The sequence below is a fragment of the Merops nubicus genome, unplaced genomic scaffold, assembly GCF_000691845.1.
Source record: "Merops nubicus isolate BGI_N331 unplaced genomic scaffold, ASM69184v1 scaffold29835, whole genome shotgun sequence".
NCBI lineage: Eukaryota > Metazoa > Chordata > Aves > Coraciiformes > Meropidae > Merops > Merops nubicus.
In genome coordinates, this window is record NW_008610794.1 from 11,363 (window position 1) to 31,290 (window position 19,928).

Below are 19,928 nucleotides of genomic sequence, written 5' to 3' on the forward strand. Positions count from 1 at the left end.
TCCTGCTGATTGCATTAGAGACCGAGGTTTGGGGTTTTTTTTAAGGTTTTGTGACTTTAAAATTGGATGTCACTACCAGGCTGCTTCTTTGCAGGTTGTCTGACAGGAAAAATAAAGGAATATTTTAAAGAGACTGTGATAAGGGGTATTGTTTTCAAGCATTCTACTGTTCCATTAAGTTTATATTTTCATCCAGAGATGAAAGAAATTTTAGATTTGAAGAGTGTTTGGCTTACAGAGGGTTTTCAGGTTTGAACTTGATATGTATGTTTAATTTTTTTTTAATAATATTTACAATCCTATTCATTCTGGTGGTGTTAATTTTTTAAAATATTTTTGTTACAGAACAATCACAAGAAGTTTCTGGCTTATTTTCATTATATGAATGTTGTCACATCTGAGTTTTCAACAAATGAGACTGTCTTAAGTAGGCATCACGTAAGACAGCTGTTTCTTCTAGTACAGGGATGAATGCAGTCACCTGAATTTCAGAAAATAGTGTTAAGATAATTTAGAAAAAATACTTTTCCTCGGGATGAGATAAACAAGGAGTTGAAAGGTTAACTCTACTTTTTGAGCATTTTCTATTGAAATTAATGAGTGCACCCTAGGAAAAAAAATTCGTTCTCTTACAAGGTAATATTTTCCTCTGTGAGTCTTTATACATGGTGATTGTCTTCAGCAGAAGAGTTTTCCACTGTCTGAACAGTGATTTTAGAATGGGATTTCTGAAGATTTCAAATCAGTTAAGCAGAGTTTGTCCAACTACTTTTCATTGTCAAAAGCTGTGTTTCTCTACATTGCCTACTTTATTCAACCCTTTATGCTGCATAGGTACCACAGTAAGTCTATAAAATAACCATGCTTTCTAATTGCATTCTTGTTTTTTCTTTTTTTCTTTTTTTTTTCCTTCTCACTAGAGTCTGTGTGTATTTACACCACCAGGAGCTAAAGAAGGACAACCACAGCTCATTCCTGCAGGGCCCATTGCACATGGCACTACAGTATCTGCTTATGTAGCCAGATCCAGAAAAACATTGTTGGTAGAAGATATTATAGGGGTAAAAAAGCTTTCTCTTTTTAATGAGATGACTAGAACATATTCTTAGAATTAGTATTTTGATGGTGAAATGTTTATTTAGCTGTAAGTATGATGATAGAATTCACGTCTCTCTTACTACCAAATAAATAAATTGGGGTTTGGATTACTTTGGATTAATTGCAGAGTACCTAACTTTTTTTTTAAGTTTAAAGCTTTTTCTTGTTATTGTTCTCTTTTAACATTTTTTTTTTTTAGTTATCAGGTAAAGGAAGTAATGGTACCATACTCATTTGGAATGAAAGAAAACTATGAGTCAAAACTCCTCTCCTCCTGGTCTTGAAATACTTTGTGTGCTAATCCCAAATAAGAAGACATCCATATAGTCAACCAGAGATTGATTTAATTATAATGCAGAGCTCACACTGACAAGAATATCAATCAGAATTCTGGTTATTAGACAGGATTTTGATCTATGCTTTCACTAATGTAAAACTAGAATACTTATAATATCAGTAGACCTTCATGAAAGGCACACTAATGTAAGTGATATCAAACTTTAGACCTTTGTCCAAAAAAGGATTCAGAAAATCCTAAGGTGATATTCTGATGATTTTTGACATTCTATATGTCCATCCTTTTTAATTTTTTTAAAAACTTCATCCTGCAATTGCATCTATGGAGTTGTATGAAACTGGTATTTAAGCTGTACTTTATGAGAATAATTTATGCTCAGCTGATATCAGAACACCAAGAAAGTTTAAATTCTCTTCTCTCTTCAGTGTTTTCTATCTTTTTGAGTTCTGTCTAGAATAAGTCTTGGGATACTATGGCCAAAATTAGACATTGCTGTCTCTATTTTTAAAAATATTTGTTAAAAAATGTGTGACCTTTATAAGGCAAACTCAGACTATAAACAAAATACCAAATGCTAAATGTGAGTACGCTTAAACAGAACCACAAAACCAAAAGGCAGAAGCTGCTCTCCCTGTAAGAACAATCAGTGCTTTCTATACAGCCTGGGCTGTAAAGATTTTGTGTTAGCTTTTTTCAGTCACGTGCAGGGCTTGATTGGTTACTGGTAATTTCCAATTAATATTGTGATATCCCTGTATACAAGGGTTGAATGTTTTGCTTTTACATTCAGAATACAACCTGGCAGTGGGGGAATGTCATGTCACAGGTAGTGGGGAGGAGTTTTGAACTTTTTTATTTTCTGCTTTACTGCTGTATTGGTGGGTTATTGACTGAAACATGGAGATTCATTTTGGTGGCGTGGTTTGCCTTTGTGTGATTTTAGTAGCATTTAGAGTGAAAGGGACATGCTTGCAAATAGACTTGCCAGCCCTTTTTAGGGGACGACAGAATTAAAAAGTGAAAGCAGGAGGCTCCTGTTGCTAAGAGCTTCCCACTCTTTTGTCTGTCATTTGTTCCTAGACATTAAATTGATCTACATCTTAGTGATTAAGGGAGAGATTTTGATCAGCCTTGAAGGTCTTAGTGATTAAGGGAGAGATTACTTGCTGTTTTCTTTGAGAAGGGAGAGATTTTGATCAGCCTTGAAGGAGTGTCTGTCTTTCCTAAGCACAACCTGCAGGGAACATCTGGTACAAATCAAGTACTGAAGAACTGACTTGCAATGAAGTGGGTCTTGCACAGGAGTTACTGCCTTACCAACTATCATCCAGCTGGTTTCTCAGGCCTTTGAGAGTTTTCCTACATCGGAAACCGAAGCTATAAAGCTCTGGGCATTCCCTACATCGATTAAAAATTATTAATTTGGTCCTTTTACAACAGCTGATGGGATTATTTCAGCATTTTTTTCCTATAACTTTTGCACTGGTTTATTCAGGTTGCATAAACAAGGGAAGGAGAAAGATTCTTACTCTCATGCATAATTTTTGGGGAACACGTTTTCCTCCTCAGGAGCTGATTGAGAATATGCTCTGTATAACCTAAGGTCTTAGCCTCAGGTGTCAGTTTTTGTGTTTGCTTTGTTTTGTTTTTTGAAGCACTGTTGTCTGCTTGGTAACATGATTACAAATGCTTTGAGATTTTTTGGGCAGTGAAGGGAGTAGTGGGATGGTGTTGGTTCAGGTGTTTACTTAGTCTGGATCGTCGTTAGCAATGAACTGCTGGTTCTGCTACCTGTGAGGCTAGAGAAAATGTATCATAAAACCAAACCCAAAGCTGGGTCTAATATCACAGCTAATTCTGACTTTACAACAATAAGGTTATCTGCATATGCAAATAAGTGCTGAGATCTTTTTGTATCATTTTTTACTAAATGGCTAATTCTGTGTGTAAATTATACTGAGAGATAGGACTTTTGGTGGATGCTGTCATTTTCCTGCAGATTTGATCAGCCAGGAGAGGGAAGGAAATGTCAGTAAATCTTTCCTGTTCGTGTTACAATATTGATGTTTTACTGGACACTGTTTGCATTTTCCAGGATGAGCGATTTCCCAAAGGTACTGGGCTGGAGTCAGGGACTCGTATCCAATCTGTCCTGTGTCTGCCAATCGTTACGGCCATCGGGGATCTGATCGGTATTCTCGAGCTCTACCGCCACTGGGGCAAAGAAGCCTTCCACCACAGTCACCAAGAGGTGAGCTCATGCCCAGGCTTTGCCCACTGCCCATCATGGTCAGCCCTTCAGCCTCTCCAGACTCTCACTCTTATGCGTTTTTTACCTGTTTCATACTTAGAATCATAGAATCCTTTAGGTTGGAAGGGACCTCCAAGATCATCAAGTCCAACCATTGAGCCATTAGGGCTCTAAAGTCCTCTGCTAAAACAGATCAGAATCTGTCAGGGTTGGAAGGGACCACAAGGATCCCCCAGTTCCAACCCCTCTGCCATGAGCAGGGACACCTCCCACTAGATCAGGCTGCCCAGAGCCTCATCCAGCCTGGCCTTAAAGACCCCCAGGGATGGGGCCTCAACCACCTCCCTGGGCAACCCATTCCAGGGTCTCACCACTCTCATGGGGAAGAACTTCTTCCTCACATCCAGCCTGAATCTGCCCAGTTCCAGCTTTGCTTGCTTGATTGTTGTTCTTATTGAATGTTACTTATTGAAAAAAAAAATAGGTATTGATTTGTATTTTCAGTCAGAGGAGGTAAAATTTATTCCTACAGGTACAGGGATACATCAAGAATTTTACCTTGTGTTCTTTTGTGGAAAAACAGGTTCAAGATTTCTTTATTGATTATAAACTCAGTTCAGTGTTGTTAGAGAAGTTAATGCAGTCCAAGTGAATGAAATATAAATGTAAATCGAGTGTCAAAACCAAAACCACTGTATGTAAAAAGGACACTGACGAGTTATCCTGTCTCAATTTTAACTTTCCAGTAAAGCTTTAGTTTGCAGTATGGAAAGACCTTCTAATGTTTTCGTTTGAGGTTTGTTTTGGTTTTAGTTGACATATTTGGTGTGTCTTCTCCAGAGAATGAACCCTAATATAAAACACAATGTTGCAGCTTTGTAGCAATAGTGTAGCAAGTCTCAATGCTCGGTCTCACAGGAGGGGAAAGTGATTTTATTTTAAAACAGAGGTGAAGGAAAAGAGATTCCATGTACTTGCATTCACATTCTTACATCCACACGCTCTCACAGGCACCAAGACGTGTGTATCTGGATGTTATTTCTGAGAGGTGCATGCAGAGGTGTGCATGTAAACTGCCCTTGTTTTTACCCACAAGGCTTTTGTCTTTATCTTATTTCCCTTTCCCCTTTTGCTCTGTGGAGGAAGGAGAGGAAAGGGGGCAGGTGATAGAGTGGCTTGGTGGGCATCACTTGCTCAACCAGTGTTAACCTACCACAGTTGTCCATACATGTCCAGTCCTCAGTCTAAAGTTATGAGGTATTAGACAAGTACAAACAAATTTGAAAAAGAAGCAGATGTCTCAAACGCTTTCACTGTATTAAAAATGTTGGATATGCATCTTGGCTCTCATGTCCGGGTGAGGATCCTTGTTATGTCTCATCTACACATTAAGATGGTTCTTACATTGAGTGTACCATTCATTTCTCTCTGTGCTCTTCCCTGGGGAGGGAGCCTGAACACAGAGGTTAGGACAAAACAGGGTGAGTTCTGGTCAGGTCTTCTGTCTTGATAGTGGACCAGTGGAGTAGTTTAGCTGTACGGAGTAAGAATTATTTTTGTGAAAAGAACAGAAAGTGTGCAGACAAAGATATAAAAACTAGCCTTCTCAGGGAAGGAAAAAACAGCAATATTTGTATATTATTTTAATTTTATATTCTGTCTATCATTAACCTAAGTAGCCTAACATATGTGTGATGCTTGTACATGTATATTAGTTGGGCAGTCAATGTCTCTTCAGCCTCAGTGTCATGCCTGGTGTTTTTTCACAAGTAACAATCATGGTAGGGTCCTGGATTAGTATAGTGGTGCCCATGTTCCCTGCTAACAGAACAAAGAACAGGCATTCATACAAAACTAGACTTCATTAATTCTGCTGCTTACACACAATGCGGTTTTTTTGTGTTTTTTTGGCTTTTTTTTTTTTATTATCCTAGTACATTAACTAATCTACAGTTCAGCTAGGTCTCAGGTATGCTTTTTTTCTGTGCATATATGAACCTTTTATGTTATATGAAATGCTTTGTGGTACAGAAGTTCATGAATGTTCTACTTGCTGCTAAATAAAAGTATTTTATTAAAAAATTAAAAATACAGTAAGGTCACTTTCTGAGTGTTCTAAAGCATTCTTTTCATTTTCAGGTTTCAGAAAGCCTTTGGATTCCATTAACAGTTTATATAATAAACATGTACAATGTGTTCTGTTCAAAAAGAAAAAAAAAAACAAACAAAAACCAAAATTAAACCACCAGTACCTTAGGAGGGTATGCAGCAGCAGACCTCTTGTAGTCTGTCTCTTTGTGTTCCTATAAAGCTCCTGTGTTTCAAGGACAGGAGATTATGTGTGGTAGCACATCTTAGTTAACTGCAGTTTACGTGACATTTGTTTGAAATGTTGCCTAGAAACTGTCATACTTAAAACACAACTCTTGAGCTGATGGATCAGGTCTGGTTCTTCTGCCACCAAAATGGCAGTGAAAGAAACCGCCTGTCTTACAGCTGGAAATAGCTGTGCCTGGAGAGACACAGGCCCACAAAGATGTTATGGGATATTTGATTTCTATGGCAGATGCCTTTCAACAATGTACATAATGTAACTTTTAAAGCCCTTGGCTTCTGGGATGTTTGTGTTGATGTATTCCTGAGCTGAGGGGTTCACAATCCTGCTTCTGAAGAGTGTTGGTAAGCGTTTTTTGATAAAAAAAAAAAATTGAGGATTGTTCTCCTGTGACTTGAATGTACCTTACTAAAACATTTGCAAGTATACTGAGACTTTAACAAAATAACTGTCTTCCCACAAATTGTTACTGCCTGCCTATCTAAAACAGCTCAGTCAATTTACTTAGCAGCTACTTGGAGAAGATGAGCATGTAAGTGATGTGCAGTTTTCAAGGTTTGTTCAGTTTCTTCTCTTTTGTTTCAGGTTGCAACAGCAAATCTTGCATGGGCTTCGGTAGCAATACATCAAGTACAAGTAAGTGTGGGTAGTTTTTCATTTTTTCATTGTGTAACTCTTCTGACAGAAGTTAGTTAGTAGAAACATGGATTATGGTCAAATTTAAGTGGAGGCTACTACTATAGCATTGATTCAAGCCCCTTTCTTGAACCTTAGAAAAATACGCTCACATTTTTGGTGTTCATTGAGCTAGCTTTCCTCACCTGCAACTGTGGATCAAATAACTTAAACTGTATTTTTACTAAAGGAAAAAAAACTTTAACAAAGTAGATAAATAATTTTTAAAGCAGATTTACCACAACTTTGCAGTTTTTTTCCTTGTAAGAAGGCAAGTGCTAGACCAACTGCTTGTTGTCCTGCTGTTTTGGTGTTAAGTTTGAGTTTTTTGTGTGTTGCTAACTAAGCCTACTTTTATCATCCTTGCTAGCTGCTTTATGGTCCTGCAACTACCACCACTAAGGATGCTTCACGCTGTCCTTAGCTGGGTCTAATGAAGCTCCATACAGTGCGAGCTGCTCTTGCAAATCCTGGCAGCTTTGCTAATAGGTTTCATTACTTCACTTAATAGAAGATGATAATGCTGAAACTAAACATACTCCGTCAACTCACTGAGGATGCTAAAATAAGTTCCTAATTCATAGGAGAAAGTTCATGATATTCTTTTTTTCAAGATGTCTTTGATACACTTGGCAGAAGACTCACACAAAGCTTCGTGCTTTTCTTTTATAGATTCCAATATTTGCCGCCTTGGTGCTTGAAATCGTTGACTTTGCTTGGGGGTGGTCATGCACCCTGGCGCATTTAGGCAGAATTAGGTGACGTAGACTATTGTACCCTAGGAGAACTGCAATTGCATGCAGTTCTAGCTGCTCTTTCTAACAGTGACCCCCTCTTTAACTGAGAAGTTTTTCACTCTTAATAAAGCAAAACATGGGAAGTTTAGTTGACGCCTGTCCATTGGTCATTTTAATTTCTCTTCCCTCTCCTAAGAAGGTGGCTTGGCCTTACCAAATTTTTGCATGAGAAGAATACAAGAGTTTTGATCTGTCTTTGGGCCATACCTAAGACTCACTGCTGGGCCTTAGGAAACTGTGTATATTAAGAAGTCATACCTAGTTGCCTGATTATATGCAAGTGTAAGGCTTGTGAATGTAGTTTGTCATATTTTGCATATTTATTTAAGTTTGCATTGCACAGACGAAAGATACTACTAGTTCCAAGTGATATTTTATTGTGTAAAAGGTACAAATGGTAGAGAATTTTCTTTTTTTTTTTTGTTTTTTTTTGACCTCAGTGCTTGCTCTGTAGGTGTAAAATTGTACTTCATATACAGAGTATGCAATTTGGTGAAGGAAAAATACAATTCAAACCTTTGCTTCATCTAACACTTTGCTTCTAAAATGTAGTCTGCATACTATTTATGTGTTCATATTCATGCTGATTTCTCCCAAAGCTGTGTGTATGTCATCTGCTACTTAGCTTACTTAAACTAGCTTGATGTCAGTCTTCAGCTGTATCTATGTGCTGCTTCGCAACCTGGAAAAAGGAGGTTAAAGTATGGTAAAGAAGAAAGCAAACAAAATATTTGTCTTTCTCAGAAAGCTGATGGTGCATGAAGAGGTGTCATTAAGCTGATTCCATAACCACTTTCAGTGACAGCCTTTGAGGCAGCATGGCCAAGCATAACAACCAATATCTTTTAAAGAGTCTTAAGAAAGCTGTTACTTGTGTTTGACAGTTTTAGCTCAGCAGCCAGATAGCTAAGATTGAAGCCCATCACACAAATTCAGCTTATTTTTATACAGTGCTGTATAGCTGTATATACTAGTAGTGGTATTTTTTTTCATACAAATTAAGACTCTGACTTCAGTGGTCTTCTGGAGCAAATGATAGTGTGATCTGTGCTTCCAGGTGTGCAGGGGCCTTGCCAAGCAGACTGAACTGAACGACTTCTTGCTTGATGTATCGAAGTAAGTGTGATTTGCAGTGTGATCTCACCCTTTTATTTTGAGGAGCTTTCTCACATGGATCTTCCCATCTACCTGTGTTTTACACCTTAGCTCACAAGCAGGTGCAAAGGCACACCTTGGAGTCTGGACAAACTTTAGCACAGGGACAAGAACATGTGATGTGGCACTTTTTTTTGGTGGTGGTGCAGAAGAGAGAGTAACATCTGATCATACCTTACTGAATTTGTTCACTCCTGTGGTCCTTTGCATTTTTCTTTTTTTTGGTTTTGTTTTTTTTTTTCTTTTTTCCCCAAATACAAGAATAGGCTTAACATCTCTTTTTATGGTCAGTTTTTGAAGGTTTGAAAGGACATTGTGAAAACTTATTTAGCTAGCTTCAGCTCCCCTCTACCCTCTTTTTTTTGACATGTACGTATGCACACACACGTGCATAAGTATACACACTTCAGGGGTATATCCTTGAAGAATCAGGGTTGTCACATCATTGTTCTTCCCCTGCGTTTTCTGAAGGCCCTGTTTTCATTTTCCAAGCCTGTAACTGTAAAATGTTTTCTTTTAGTTGCTTGTCAGAATAAAGGCAAGATTAAATGGAATACACAGAGTATGAAGAGTATGAAAGCTTGATGTTAGATTTGCAAAGTCAGCTTAGTGTCTTAGGTGAACTGCTCTTCATCCCTTTTTTCTTTGTTGCTGCTATTAGCCACTTTAAATAGTAGAGATAGGAAATAAATTAAAAGACAAACCAGAGTTGTGCTTTTGGTAAAGCACAGTCTATGGTGCTTAACAGTGTTTTATCAAACTAATTGGTTGAAAAATTTCTAAGTGCATCACAAAGGACTGATGATACTGTGGAAAAATGAGATGCCTCGGATTTGTGCTGTTAGAAACACTTTTGTGGGTCTTGATGAAGAATTTTCAAACTGATGAAATTAGAGGACCTCCAAGTTTTTTGTGCCATTGCTCAGGAATGGAGGCAGCTAGAATGGGGAGTGATACACCACAGGGAAGAGTCTACCCCTTGTAAAGAGGGCATGCTGTTTGTATCCAGACTTTTTCCTAGCATTTTTCGTCATGGATAACTTACTTTTTTTAATTTTATCTTGGGTTCAGAGCATGTCTTCTGAAGGGCACTCTCATAATTCCCTTACCAGAGTTGCCCAATTGCTATAATGTCTGCACTGTTATGTTCCTTTCCAGAGTGCTTTTATGTTGCTAACACACATACTAAGCTAGTTAACCAGCGAAGTCTGATTTAATCTACCCAAATTTATGGGCTGGAAATTTACTCTTGGTTCTTAATACCAAGATTGTTTTAAAGAACATAGTAATTACTTAAAATTTTTAAGATAAAAATTACAATAAATACTGCAAATATTTAATATGTATTTCTAAAAGAAACTACCTCATTCAGCATTATCAATTGCTAGAATTGTTTAGCTTTAACCAAAAAAACCCCTACGTTTTGAGCCAAAAAACTGGATATCTTTCAGTAACAACTTGATGAACTTCATGTAGTTAAAGACTTGCACTAGAAAGAAAATAATTAGTTTCCTCTTAGAAATGATCTGTACTTAGATGGAGAGAGGGTTCCCTATTCAGTGAGGAAATTTTTAGCATACAATGTCACTGGGACATGTTCTGTAACATTTTAGAAAGGGCATAGTATACAGTGCTCCACCTCTTCACGTCCCTGACAATGTGAGAGTAGTGTATTATGTATTTCCTGTCCACTAGACCCAAACAGAACTGAGATATGTTCAAGGCCATGAGACAATGTCTTTCTGCCTGCTAGGAACATTGTAATCCAAGTGCTATTAAGACTTGGCATGTGGAAGGTTTAGACTTGTTTTACTAATAAGTTTGACCTTTATCTTTCAATGTTCTTCACTGTCCTTGGACAGTTACCAGTTTGCTGGGAAGCTGATGGGCTTTTCGTTGTTGTTTAAGTCAAGATCAGTCTTTCTCTACAACTTCAACATGCTACACCTGGGTTGATAGAGAAGACTAATAAAGAGTTTTATAAGTTGTTGCCTTTTAAATAGGGTTAAGGTTTCACATGAATTTACCTACAATACATAATTTTCATGTTTTCATTAGTTCTCAGCACATAATCCTCTGTGCATAAACCTAATGAGTTATATATTATCTATACGCTTTCAAAATATCAGCAATGGAAGAATTTTTTAAAAAAGTCCTTTAATTGCTTTAATTTTTACTTCTTTTAAAATTTTAAGTGTATGAAGGGTGCCAAAGGATTTTGATACATTCTTGGTGTTGCTCAATAGGAGCCTATTCAATTCATAGTAGGCAAAGTTTTGCAGTCATTTTCTTTTCTATGGAAAAAATTCTGCATGTTGTATAGAATATTATACATTTCTGACGATGCAGAGTAATGTCTTAAAGGAATAGAGGGGCAGGACCATTATCTCAATTCCCTTGTACTATAGCAAGCCAATCAGTGATTTTCAAGGTGCAGAGGCTTGTCTTCATCTATTTGGGCTCCACTGTTAAGTGAAACAAGAGCCCATGACAGCTATTGAGAGGTATTTGACTAAATGACAATATTTGCTTTGACTTTTCTTTCTCTGCAGAACGTATTTTGATAATATAGTTGCAATAGATTCTCTACTTGAACATATAATGGTAAGTTGTCTTTTTCACTTTTAAATTTATTAGACTTAGTTATTAAAATCATCCACTCTCCTTTCCTTGAAATAAGACAGTGTGTCATTTAAATGTATGACTTGTTTATCATGGACACATAATACAAACAGTATTATTGTCTCTATATGGAAAAAAGTGTCAAAGGTCAACTTGATTATTTCATTGTTGCAACAACTTAATTTCACAGTTTTCATAAGTAATGAAATGTGAATATCTCAGGACTAAATAGTAACTACTGTTTTAGAAAGGCTCAAAAATTGTAACAGAAAGACTTTTCTTTTATTTCAGATTGTTGTATTGATTACTTTTTCCTAAATTCAATTTGTTACATGCTGCAAAACACTCCTGGAGAACTCATTGTCTGTAGGAAGGACAGGAGGTCAAACATTACTCTTAAGAGTTATTTGTTCCAGTTGCAAGACATGACATCCCTTTTGTTTTGCAAAAGTATTTATACCCATAACTAGAGTGACAGTCAGTAAATGTTTTATAAAAACTACTGAAGCAAAGTCCATTGAAATAACTAATCAATGATTTAAATAACAGTTCAGAAAGAGATTATAAATAACTGAATCAATTTTTAATTTGGAAATATTTCCTGAATAGTGTTTACAAATACATATGGACTGGTTGTTCATAGCACATGTTGAGTGTGTGATATATGAGTTATGCTATTTAGCTTTAGACACATTCACTGCATGCTCAGTTCTTTTCCTGAATGTAAATCTTAATCAGATGTGTGATACTATTGTTTCAATTTGCATGTTCAAAAAATTACTCTCCAACAGGACTCCAATATGTACTTCAGTCTTCAGAGTGATAGTCTTAGCTACCCTATTCAAAGACAACAAACTTAGAATGTGAACAATATTACAGTGGTTTTATTTAGGAGCTTAAATTAGTAATGGAAAATATTCTGCAGTGTTAGTCTTATTCTAGTTAGTGCACAGTCAAGAATTCTGCACATAGGGCACATTTCTGAACACTGACTTTTCCAATTTAAATGAACTGCTTAAAAATAGCTTAGCATTTAAACGAACTGGTGTAATATAACCTATGGCATTGAGAACAAATATTGATATTCTTCCCTGTTCTTCCCTATGAATTTGGTGAATCTGGTGAAAAACACAACTGGCAGTAAAAAAAAAATGCTTGTTCTTTCATCTTCTTTTCCAACTCTTTGGTGTATCATGATTCTGCATTTTATCCCATAGACATTTCTTACTCAGCTTCCTTTGAGCTGTAGCTGTTGGCTGTTTCTTGGGCCAATTAACTGAATTATGTATTTGCACATTTATAGCCATTTTATGGGAGTGTGATTTTATTGTTTTGTGACTTATTCTGTGTCTCACAGCAAGAAAAGAGTGGAACTCAATTTCACCTCACTACTTCACCCTTTGGTGATTGCTTGATTTGTTTGATTTTTTCCTGTAATAATAAAGAAAAAAAGTGCAAGGATTTTAGCATTTGTTTCATTTTTGTTTTCATTAAAGTCCTTCGGCGAAGTTAGTGGTATAAGGGTGTTTCTGAATATAGATGCAAGCAGGGGAAGCAGAAGTTCAAATTGACTCAGATTTTCTTGCCAACATGCTTGAGTAGTTTCAGACAACATACCTAAATGGTGGTCCCTCGCCTCCCTGTTGGAAATGCAAAGCATACCTTTGGTATTGATATTCTTCTTAAGCCACTTGCCTGGATCTGAACTAGAGCTTTTAGAGAAGTAAGACTTTGTCATCCCATTAACTGTTTAACTCAATTACTTGTGTTTAAACAGTTATTTTTGAAAAGCATGAGTCGTGACCAAGGTAAGTTCTTGAGTCATATACCTCAGAACACAAAAGTTTAATTGTATAAAATCAACACCGTGCTGTTGATTTTATAAAGCAATTTGAAACACTTGTGAACAGGTATAGAGAAGCATTTACATTTACCCTTTATGGCACAGTTTATATTCACTCTGTTTTGAGCAAAGGAATAAATGATGTGAGGGGTTGAGATCTTTAAACTTAATGCTCTTAAGTGCAAAATATTTCACAAAAGCTACGTCTTGGCCTGCAGTTTCCCTCACTTTCTACTGCTCTGATGGAGCAAATGGAGTAGAAAGCAGTAGAATCTTTCCAGCCAGATTGTGCCTGTGGCCTCCAAGTTTTGTAGAGTTGCTCTACATGGTTTCTGCACTGCCCATTATACAGCTTATATGACGTAGGGTTAGAGTCTCCCAACTTACGATTTTATTGTCTCAGTAGTTTTGGGTTTTTTTTCTGCCAAGGTCTAACATTTGTCTACTTGCTTTAATATGAAATTAAATATTTTAGAATTTTATTTTCGAAAGACAAGAGTGAAGGGGGGAAGTTCATTTATTCAAATGGAAGTTTTGAGAATTCTTAAGACATCCCACATGCATGATTGCACACCAAGGTATAGTCAGCCTCTTTCTATGCTTGAATGACTAGATAGCTATTATATAGAATTTTTAAAAGTTGAGTGAGATCCACTTTAGATCATACTCTACCATGCAGCTACTATACCTTCTGAGCAGACAGAAACGTAGGAGATATGTCTGAATTGGACAGAACAAGTTCTTGACCCTGACTGTATGGCATCTTCAGTTAACACAGTGATTCTTGTTCGACTTTGGTTCAGTCTCTCCTCTTGTTCTCTGGTTGCTTCATGTAGAACTACTAAGTCTCAGTTTTTGTTCAAGAACTGTATCTAGCAGTAGTGCGGTGCAGCCATTTCCCATACTGCTGCACAGGGCATATAATGACATTTCTAATCATCCCTGTGTGTTAATTCTTATGTATTACAGGCATATTCAGCTTTTTTAGAAATAAACAGTAGCCTCTCTGTTACATCTTTTTTGCTGGATATCCAATACCAATATATTTGCATCGAAGATAAAGAAAAAAAGCTAAAAATGTTCTTAGGTTTTGCTATAAAATCAAGAAAAGGTGAATAATATCTAAACATAGAGGGAGAAAAGGTACCATTTTGAAAAGCATTCCTTCCACTTGAAAAACAGTATAATAGGAGAGCCTTTTTTCTTTTAGCAAACATTCAAGCCTCTAAAGATATTCCTGAATTTCTCAAAGATAAGAACACTAATTTACAAAAAAAAAACCCAAAACAACAAAAAACCACACACTTTCATTCTGAATTTTGTCCTAAAAGATTGCTGTGAAGGTGGATACTCCTTTAAACAGATTCTCAAACAGGATAATTTCTCAAAAGTTCTGTCTTCTAGGGACTTAACGTTTTTGTCAGGTAAATGACTGTAGATAGTCTAACTCATGACCACTAACCCCTTCCAGTATCTTAGGGGGGCCTACAAGAAAGCTGGGGAGGGACTTTTTAGGATATCGAGTAACAACAGGACTAGGGGGAATGGGGCAAAGCTGGAAGTGGGCAGATTCAGGCTGGACATGAGGAAGAAGTTCTTCCCCATGAGAGTGGTGAGACCCTGGAATGGGTTGCCCAGGGAGGGGGTTGAGGCCCCATCCCTGGGGGGCTTTAAGGCCAGGCTGGATGAGGCTCTGGGCAGCCTGATCTAGTGGGAGGTGTCCCTGCTCATGGCAGAGGGGTTGGAACTGGGGGATCCTTGTGGTCCCTTCCAACCCCGATAGATTCTGATCTGTTTTAGCAGAGGACTTTAGAGCCCTAATGGCTCAATGGTTGGACTTGATGATCTTGGAGGTCCCTTCCAACCTAAAGGATTCTATGATTCTATGATTCTAACTCTAGTTTTGTTTTTTTGTCTATAGATATATGCAAAAAACCTGGTGAATGCAGATAGGTGTGCACTCTTCCAGGTTGATCATAAAAACAAGGAGCTGTATTCCGACCTTTTTGATATTGGAGAAGAAAATGATGGGAAACCTGTCTTCAAGAAGACCAAAGAAATAAGGTAAGAGTAGCTAGCAGAAGAACGCAGTTTCATGGTAGCTACGGATGTGCAGGCATTTTATTACCCAGTCTCTGTGGCTATCTGCAGGTACCCTGACAATACTTGTCATACTGTGATATCATTCCCACCAGGACCCGCCTCCAGAAGGTAGTACTTCTGGGAATGACATTGCAGTGCCATCGAAACAACGTCTCTGAAGCTATAACGTCACTCCTGGAAATGCCGTCTTCCGGAGGCGGTCCTTTTGGAAATCATGTTGGGAATAAAACAGAGGTGTTTGGAGGTAGGTAAAGGTGCAGGTAAAGGTGCACCTAATCCGTAGTCTGCCAGCTTAGGGCTTTTTTTTCCCAAGAGGGTTCCCAAGAGGAATTGAAATTTGTGCAATTTAAGAACATCCAAAGCGAGGATATAACAATTTGCACCTAAGGGTGGATTAGGTATGTGTAGATTCTAGTATGGACTGCTCATTGGTTTTGATGATTTCAAGTCCAGTAATATAGTTTTATCTTTTTCTCATGTGAATTTAGACTATTTTCAAACTTCTGCATAATCGTGATTCTGAAGTATGCTTGAAGTGGTGAATTTGAAAATCTGTTTTGGCTTGTAACAAATGCACAGGATCCTGTGCTTGAACTTGATATTTGTTTCTGCTTCATGTCACAAGTAAACACTTTTTACACCTATACATGTTTTTTTAATGAAAGACACAAAACAATAAAGTAAATATAACATTTTTCACTTTTCAAAGAGTTATAAATCCCTAATAGATAGAGATCAAGGTTTTCAAAGACACACAAGTTTTAAACCTAAAGAAAGAAATATATGACTAAATAGTTTCTCTCAGAATATTTTTCATTTCCTCCTTATACTTTTAAAGTTCTGGGCCAATATGAGATGTGATTCATGTCTTCACTTAGACTTCTTTAGACAAACTTACTCCCACTTACTACTTTGTATGAGTGAGAATGGAAGGAGTCAAAATTGGTGCAATTTACATACTGACAAGCAAGGAGGTGGTGTAAATGAAAGAAAGTGACCTGCTTTAACATATGCTTTCATACTGTCTTGATAGTTGTTTCTCTAGCTTATGTCTTTGTGTCTTTTCTGTGAGAAAGTTTTTGAAATGTTGACTCTGAGTACAAGGGTGTGAGCCTTTTGATGAGTGTGGTATGTTGAAAGAAAAATACAACTTAAATATCTGTAATAGAGTGACATTGAGTCAGTCAGTCATCAGGAAGGAGCCTGAAGCTGGTGTGATGGGCATATCATAAGTAGAGGCAGAAGAAAGTAACTTAAAATCAGGTGCACAGGGTGAAATCCTGTCAGCTTTGTCACTAACTCCAGCGGGGGCAGGATACTCTCAGGGTACATTTATATTGGAAAGTATTTCACCTGGTATTGTTTTTACTTCTTTTTCTCCACAAATTCTTTTGTACTTGTATATCAAGTTACAAAAGAATTTGTAATATCAATATAGCTGATTTACGCTGAAGAACTGAAAATTATTTCCTCACAAGACAGACTTGTAGATCTTTCTGATGCAAGCCCCAAATATATTTGCTGCATTTAACTTTCTTGTGCTGGCTAAGGGATGCAGTTAGTACTATGGCATTGTTTCCATGTCATGAGATGAAAAAAGCTAGTTATTCAGAAGTGTACATGGCAGATGCAGATAATGTTTAGCTTTGAAATTTCCACTGGTCTTTTTCTAAAGTTTGTTTTACGAAATCCACCTACCCACTCTGAAGAAACAAGCTCTGTATTGGTTTGGTGTGTTTAAGCAAACAATGGATATGTAAAAGCAATGATAAAATCAATAGTTTGTCAAAGTAAACGTAAGACTCAGGTTCTGTGCAAATGTCATGTTTATTAGGCATGACCCCCAGGGTGATTGAAGACTTTGGATTTTTGTCGCTGAAATGGTCATATCATGGCATCTTTTGTGTTTAACTATGTAATTATGTAAAATGTTTTCAGAAAGTTTCAATTACTATGTGCTTTTTCTATTTTATCAATTACTACCAACTGTTGTCTTGTAAGACTTTTCTCCTAAAAGCATCAAAATGACACTGGTTGGGAACAAATATCCATTACCGTGCTCAAGACAGATTCCACTGGAAAAATGTTTTTCTAGGTAGCTCATATTGTGGCTAACACACTTCTTTATTTTCTGCAGATTTTCTATAGAAAAAGGAATAGCTGGCCAAGTGGCAAGAACAGGAGAAGTTCTTAACATCCCTGATGCCTATGCAGATCCACGCTTTAACAGGTAGGATGTTATTCATCAACAGCTCACCAAACCTTTTACTTTAAATGTACAGCTTACATTTCCTGTTAAGATGCACTCATGGAACTGTGATCATGTGATGAAAAGACAACCCATAGATATCTATATGTAGGTAACTATTTCAATGCTTTAGCTGCCAGAGATACTTTTAAGAACAAAAAATATTATTCTTATCAAATATAAATAATGGAGAAAAATGTAGTTATTTGTCCTGTTATAGAACTTTACCCAGTTAGATACGCTGTTGCCAATTTTCTTTATTAACCTCTCTGCAATCTGATGAGTTTCAGGGGAGGAAAAAAAAAGTTCACTAAAAAATAGCATGACTAAGTACCTGAATATATTCTTTAATTTTATGGATAAGCTGACAGTACATTTGAAAAAGTATTAATTCTTTATCTTGCAAATGGAGATTAAAGGATTTAAAAGTTCTTGCTAAATGTGACACAGTAGATGAAATATTTGAGGGTTTTGGAGGTGAACTTCTTGCAGGTACTAATTACACCTACTTTAAAACAATTTAGTGTGTTGTACATCAACATTTCTGAGAAGCAATAGATATTAATTAATAATATTAACACTTTTCTTTTTCCTTTCTCTTTTCTGGCTTTTCAGAGATGTAGACCTCTACACAGGCTACACAACCAGAAATATTCTGTGCATGCCTATTGTAAGCCGAGGAAGTGTAATAGGTGTTGTGCAGATGGTGAACAAAATAAGTGGAAGTGCCTTCTCTAAAACTGATGAGAACAACTTTAAAATGTTTGCAGTCTTTTGTGCTTTAGCCTTACACTGTGCTAATGTAAGTTTTATTTACAGTTTTGTAAACTGTAGATTATAATGGGAAGATTTATAGTCCTCCTTCAGGATTTTGATGTTCCAGATTATTAAAGTGATTCATAAGTGTTTTATTGAATTAATGAAGAAACAGGAATCATTGAGGTCTTTGCTGAGTAATTGTATTTTAAGAGGATGATAGGAATTCTTTTGATGCTTTCTGAAAAAAATTATACTCTGGATACATGAGTTTCATGTAGCTAAACAGAGAGCAAGCTTTTGAAACATGAATGATATCTGTATGTCTTTTCTATTAAAGTATGATTCTTATATACTTGTTCAAATTCAGATCGCCGATTTTACAAATTTAACTTGGGGATGGAGATGTTGTGTGTTCACTTCATTCTATATGCTTAATATTAAAAAAATTAGTACTTACACATTTATATGCTGTGCTACATACTCATAATTATCTATGCTTCTAGATGAGTGGATAGTATTTTTGTTTTGTAATGCTTTATCGTCAAAAAAATTAATATTCCTGTAGGAAGCATATGTAAGTATATATAAGTATAAAATTGCAATAAACGCAATAAAAATGCAATGCAGAAGGAATGAGTCATATTCATGGCAGGTGAGTGCAATGCCAGTTAAGCCTGGTGGTTTGCATTAAGCCATTTTACCAACATCATGCTGTTGGTATGCTGGGGCAGCAAATTTTGCTAACAATCACTTAAACTTGTTCCACCAAGTAGAAAGGACAGAATATAAATGAAACATGGGACTATGCAATCACCCGATTGTGTGTGAGTTCACTCTTTTTAGATGGTGAATGTTACCATTCAGGCCATACTGCTCCAGAGGATTATCTTTGCTAGTAAAATTGCTGTGTCTTCACTTGTTTACAAACCGTGCCATGTCTGCAATAGCTGCCTGAAACTCTCAGTAATTAACCACACTTAGTTTTCACAGTCATTGCATAGTAATGTAGGTATGATGGACATCTCATATACTTTTTACTGTGTGTAGGTAGCAGTTATTTGTACCAATTAATAGCTGAATTCACGCAGTGGCACAAAATATCAGCTGTGCCCTGCTATCAGTTTTCTTTCTGTTAGCTCATTGCAAGGGACTAAGCTCTGTTTCTAACTCCTGAACTTTGATTTATTTTTTTTTTCCTTGGGGGAGAGCTCAGACACAGTGAAAAAGCTGAGCCATAGATGTTTACCCAAGTGAGTAGATGCAGAATGATACGGTAGAAGGCTCAGGTTTCCAGAAGTACTGACTTTCATATAATCTGTTGCTTTTCTAATGTGTGAAGTTGAGCAGCCAGAAGCACTAATGTTTTTGCTGGTGTGTGTTTTAAGAATAAGTGCGTGAATAGAGGGAAGAAATGTTTTTTTCCTTTATTAAAATTTCACATTAATGAATGACTTTCCTTCTCCAGATGTACCACAGAATTCGCCATTCAGAGTGTATTTACCGTGTAACGATGGAGAAGCTATCCTACCACAGTGTTTGTACAGCAGAAGAGTGGCAAAACCTCATGCACTGTACACTGCCTCCACATATTTATAAAGAAATTGAACTGTAAGCATTTTTCACATACAGTGACAGTTCCACTTTCAATCAGTTGGTGAAAAAAAAGATGTTTTTTATTTTTTCCTAGGTGTAGTGGAGAGTTTTGTGGGAAGCGCTTTTATTATTGAGCTATCCCAAAATCATA

At 36.7% G+C, this 19,928-nt stretch overlaps 1 protein-coding gene across 1 annotated transcript in view; it reads left to right on the forward strand.

Moving 5' to 3' along the window:
* Positions 1 to 19,928, forward strand: part of PDE10A (phosphodiesterase 10A) — a gene marked incomplete at its 5' end in the record, with an annotated part of 58,256 nt that overhangs the window by 9,942 nt on the left and 28,386 nt on the right. The window contains 9 exons of the mRNA XM_008941022.1: positions 921 to 1,061; positions 3,492 to 3,647; positions 6,568 to 6,618; positions 8,512 to 8,570; positions 11,162 to 11,213; positions 14,996 to 15,138; positions 17,315 to 17,407; positions 18,041 to 18,227; positions 19,650 to 19,792. Of these exons, the coding sequence (XP_008939270.1) occupies positions 921 to 1,061; positions 3,492 to 3,647; positions 6,568 to 6,618; positions 8,512 to 8,570; positions 11,162 to 11,213; positions 14,996 to 15,138; positions 17,315 to 17,407; positions 18,041 to 18,227; positions 19,650 to 19,792 (1,025 nt within the window). The remainder of the gene's footprint in view (positions 1 to 920; positions 1,062 to 3,491; positions 3,648 to 6,567; positions 6,619 to 8,511; positions 8,571 to 11,161; positions 11,214 to 14,995; positions 15,139 to 17,314; positions 17,408 to 18,040; positions 18,228 to 19,649; positions 19,793 to 19,928) is intronic.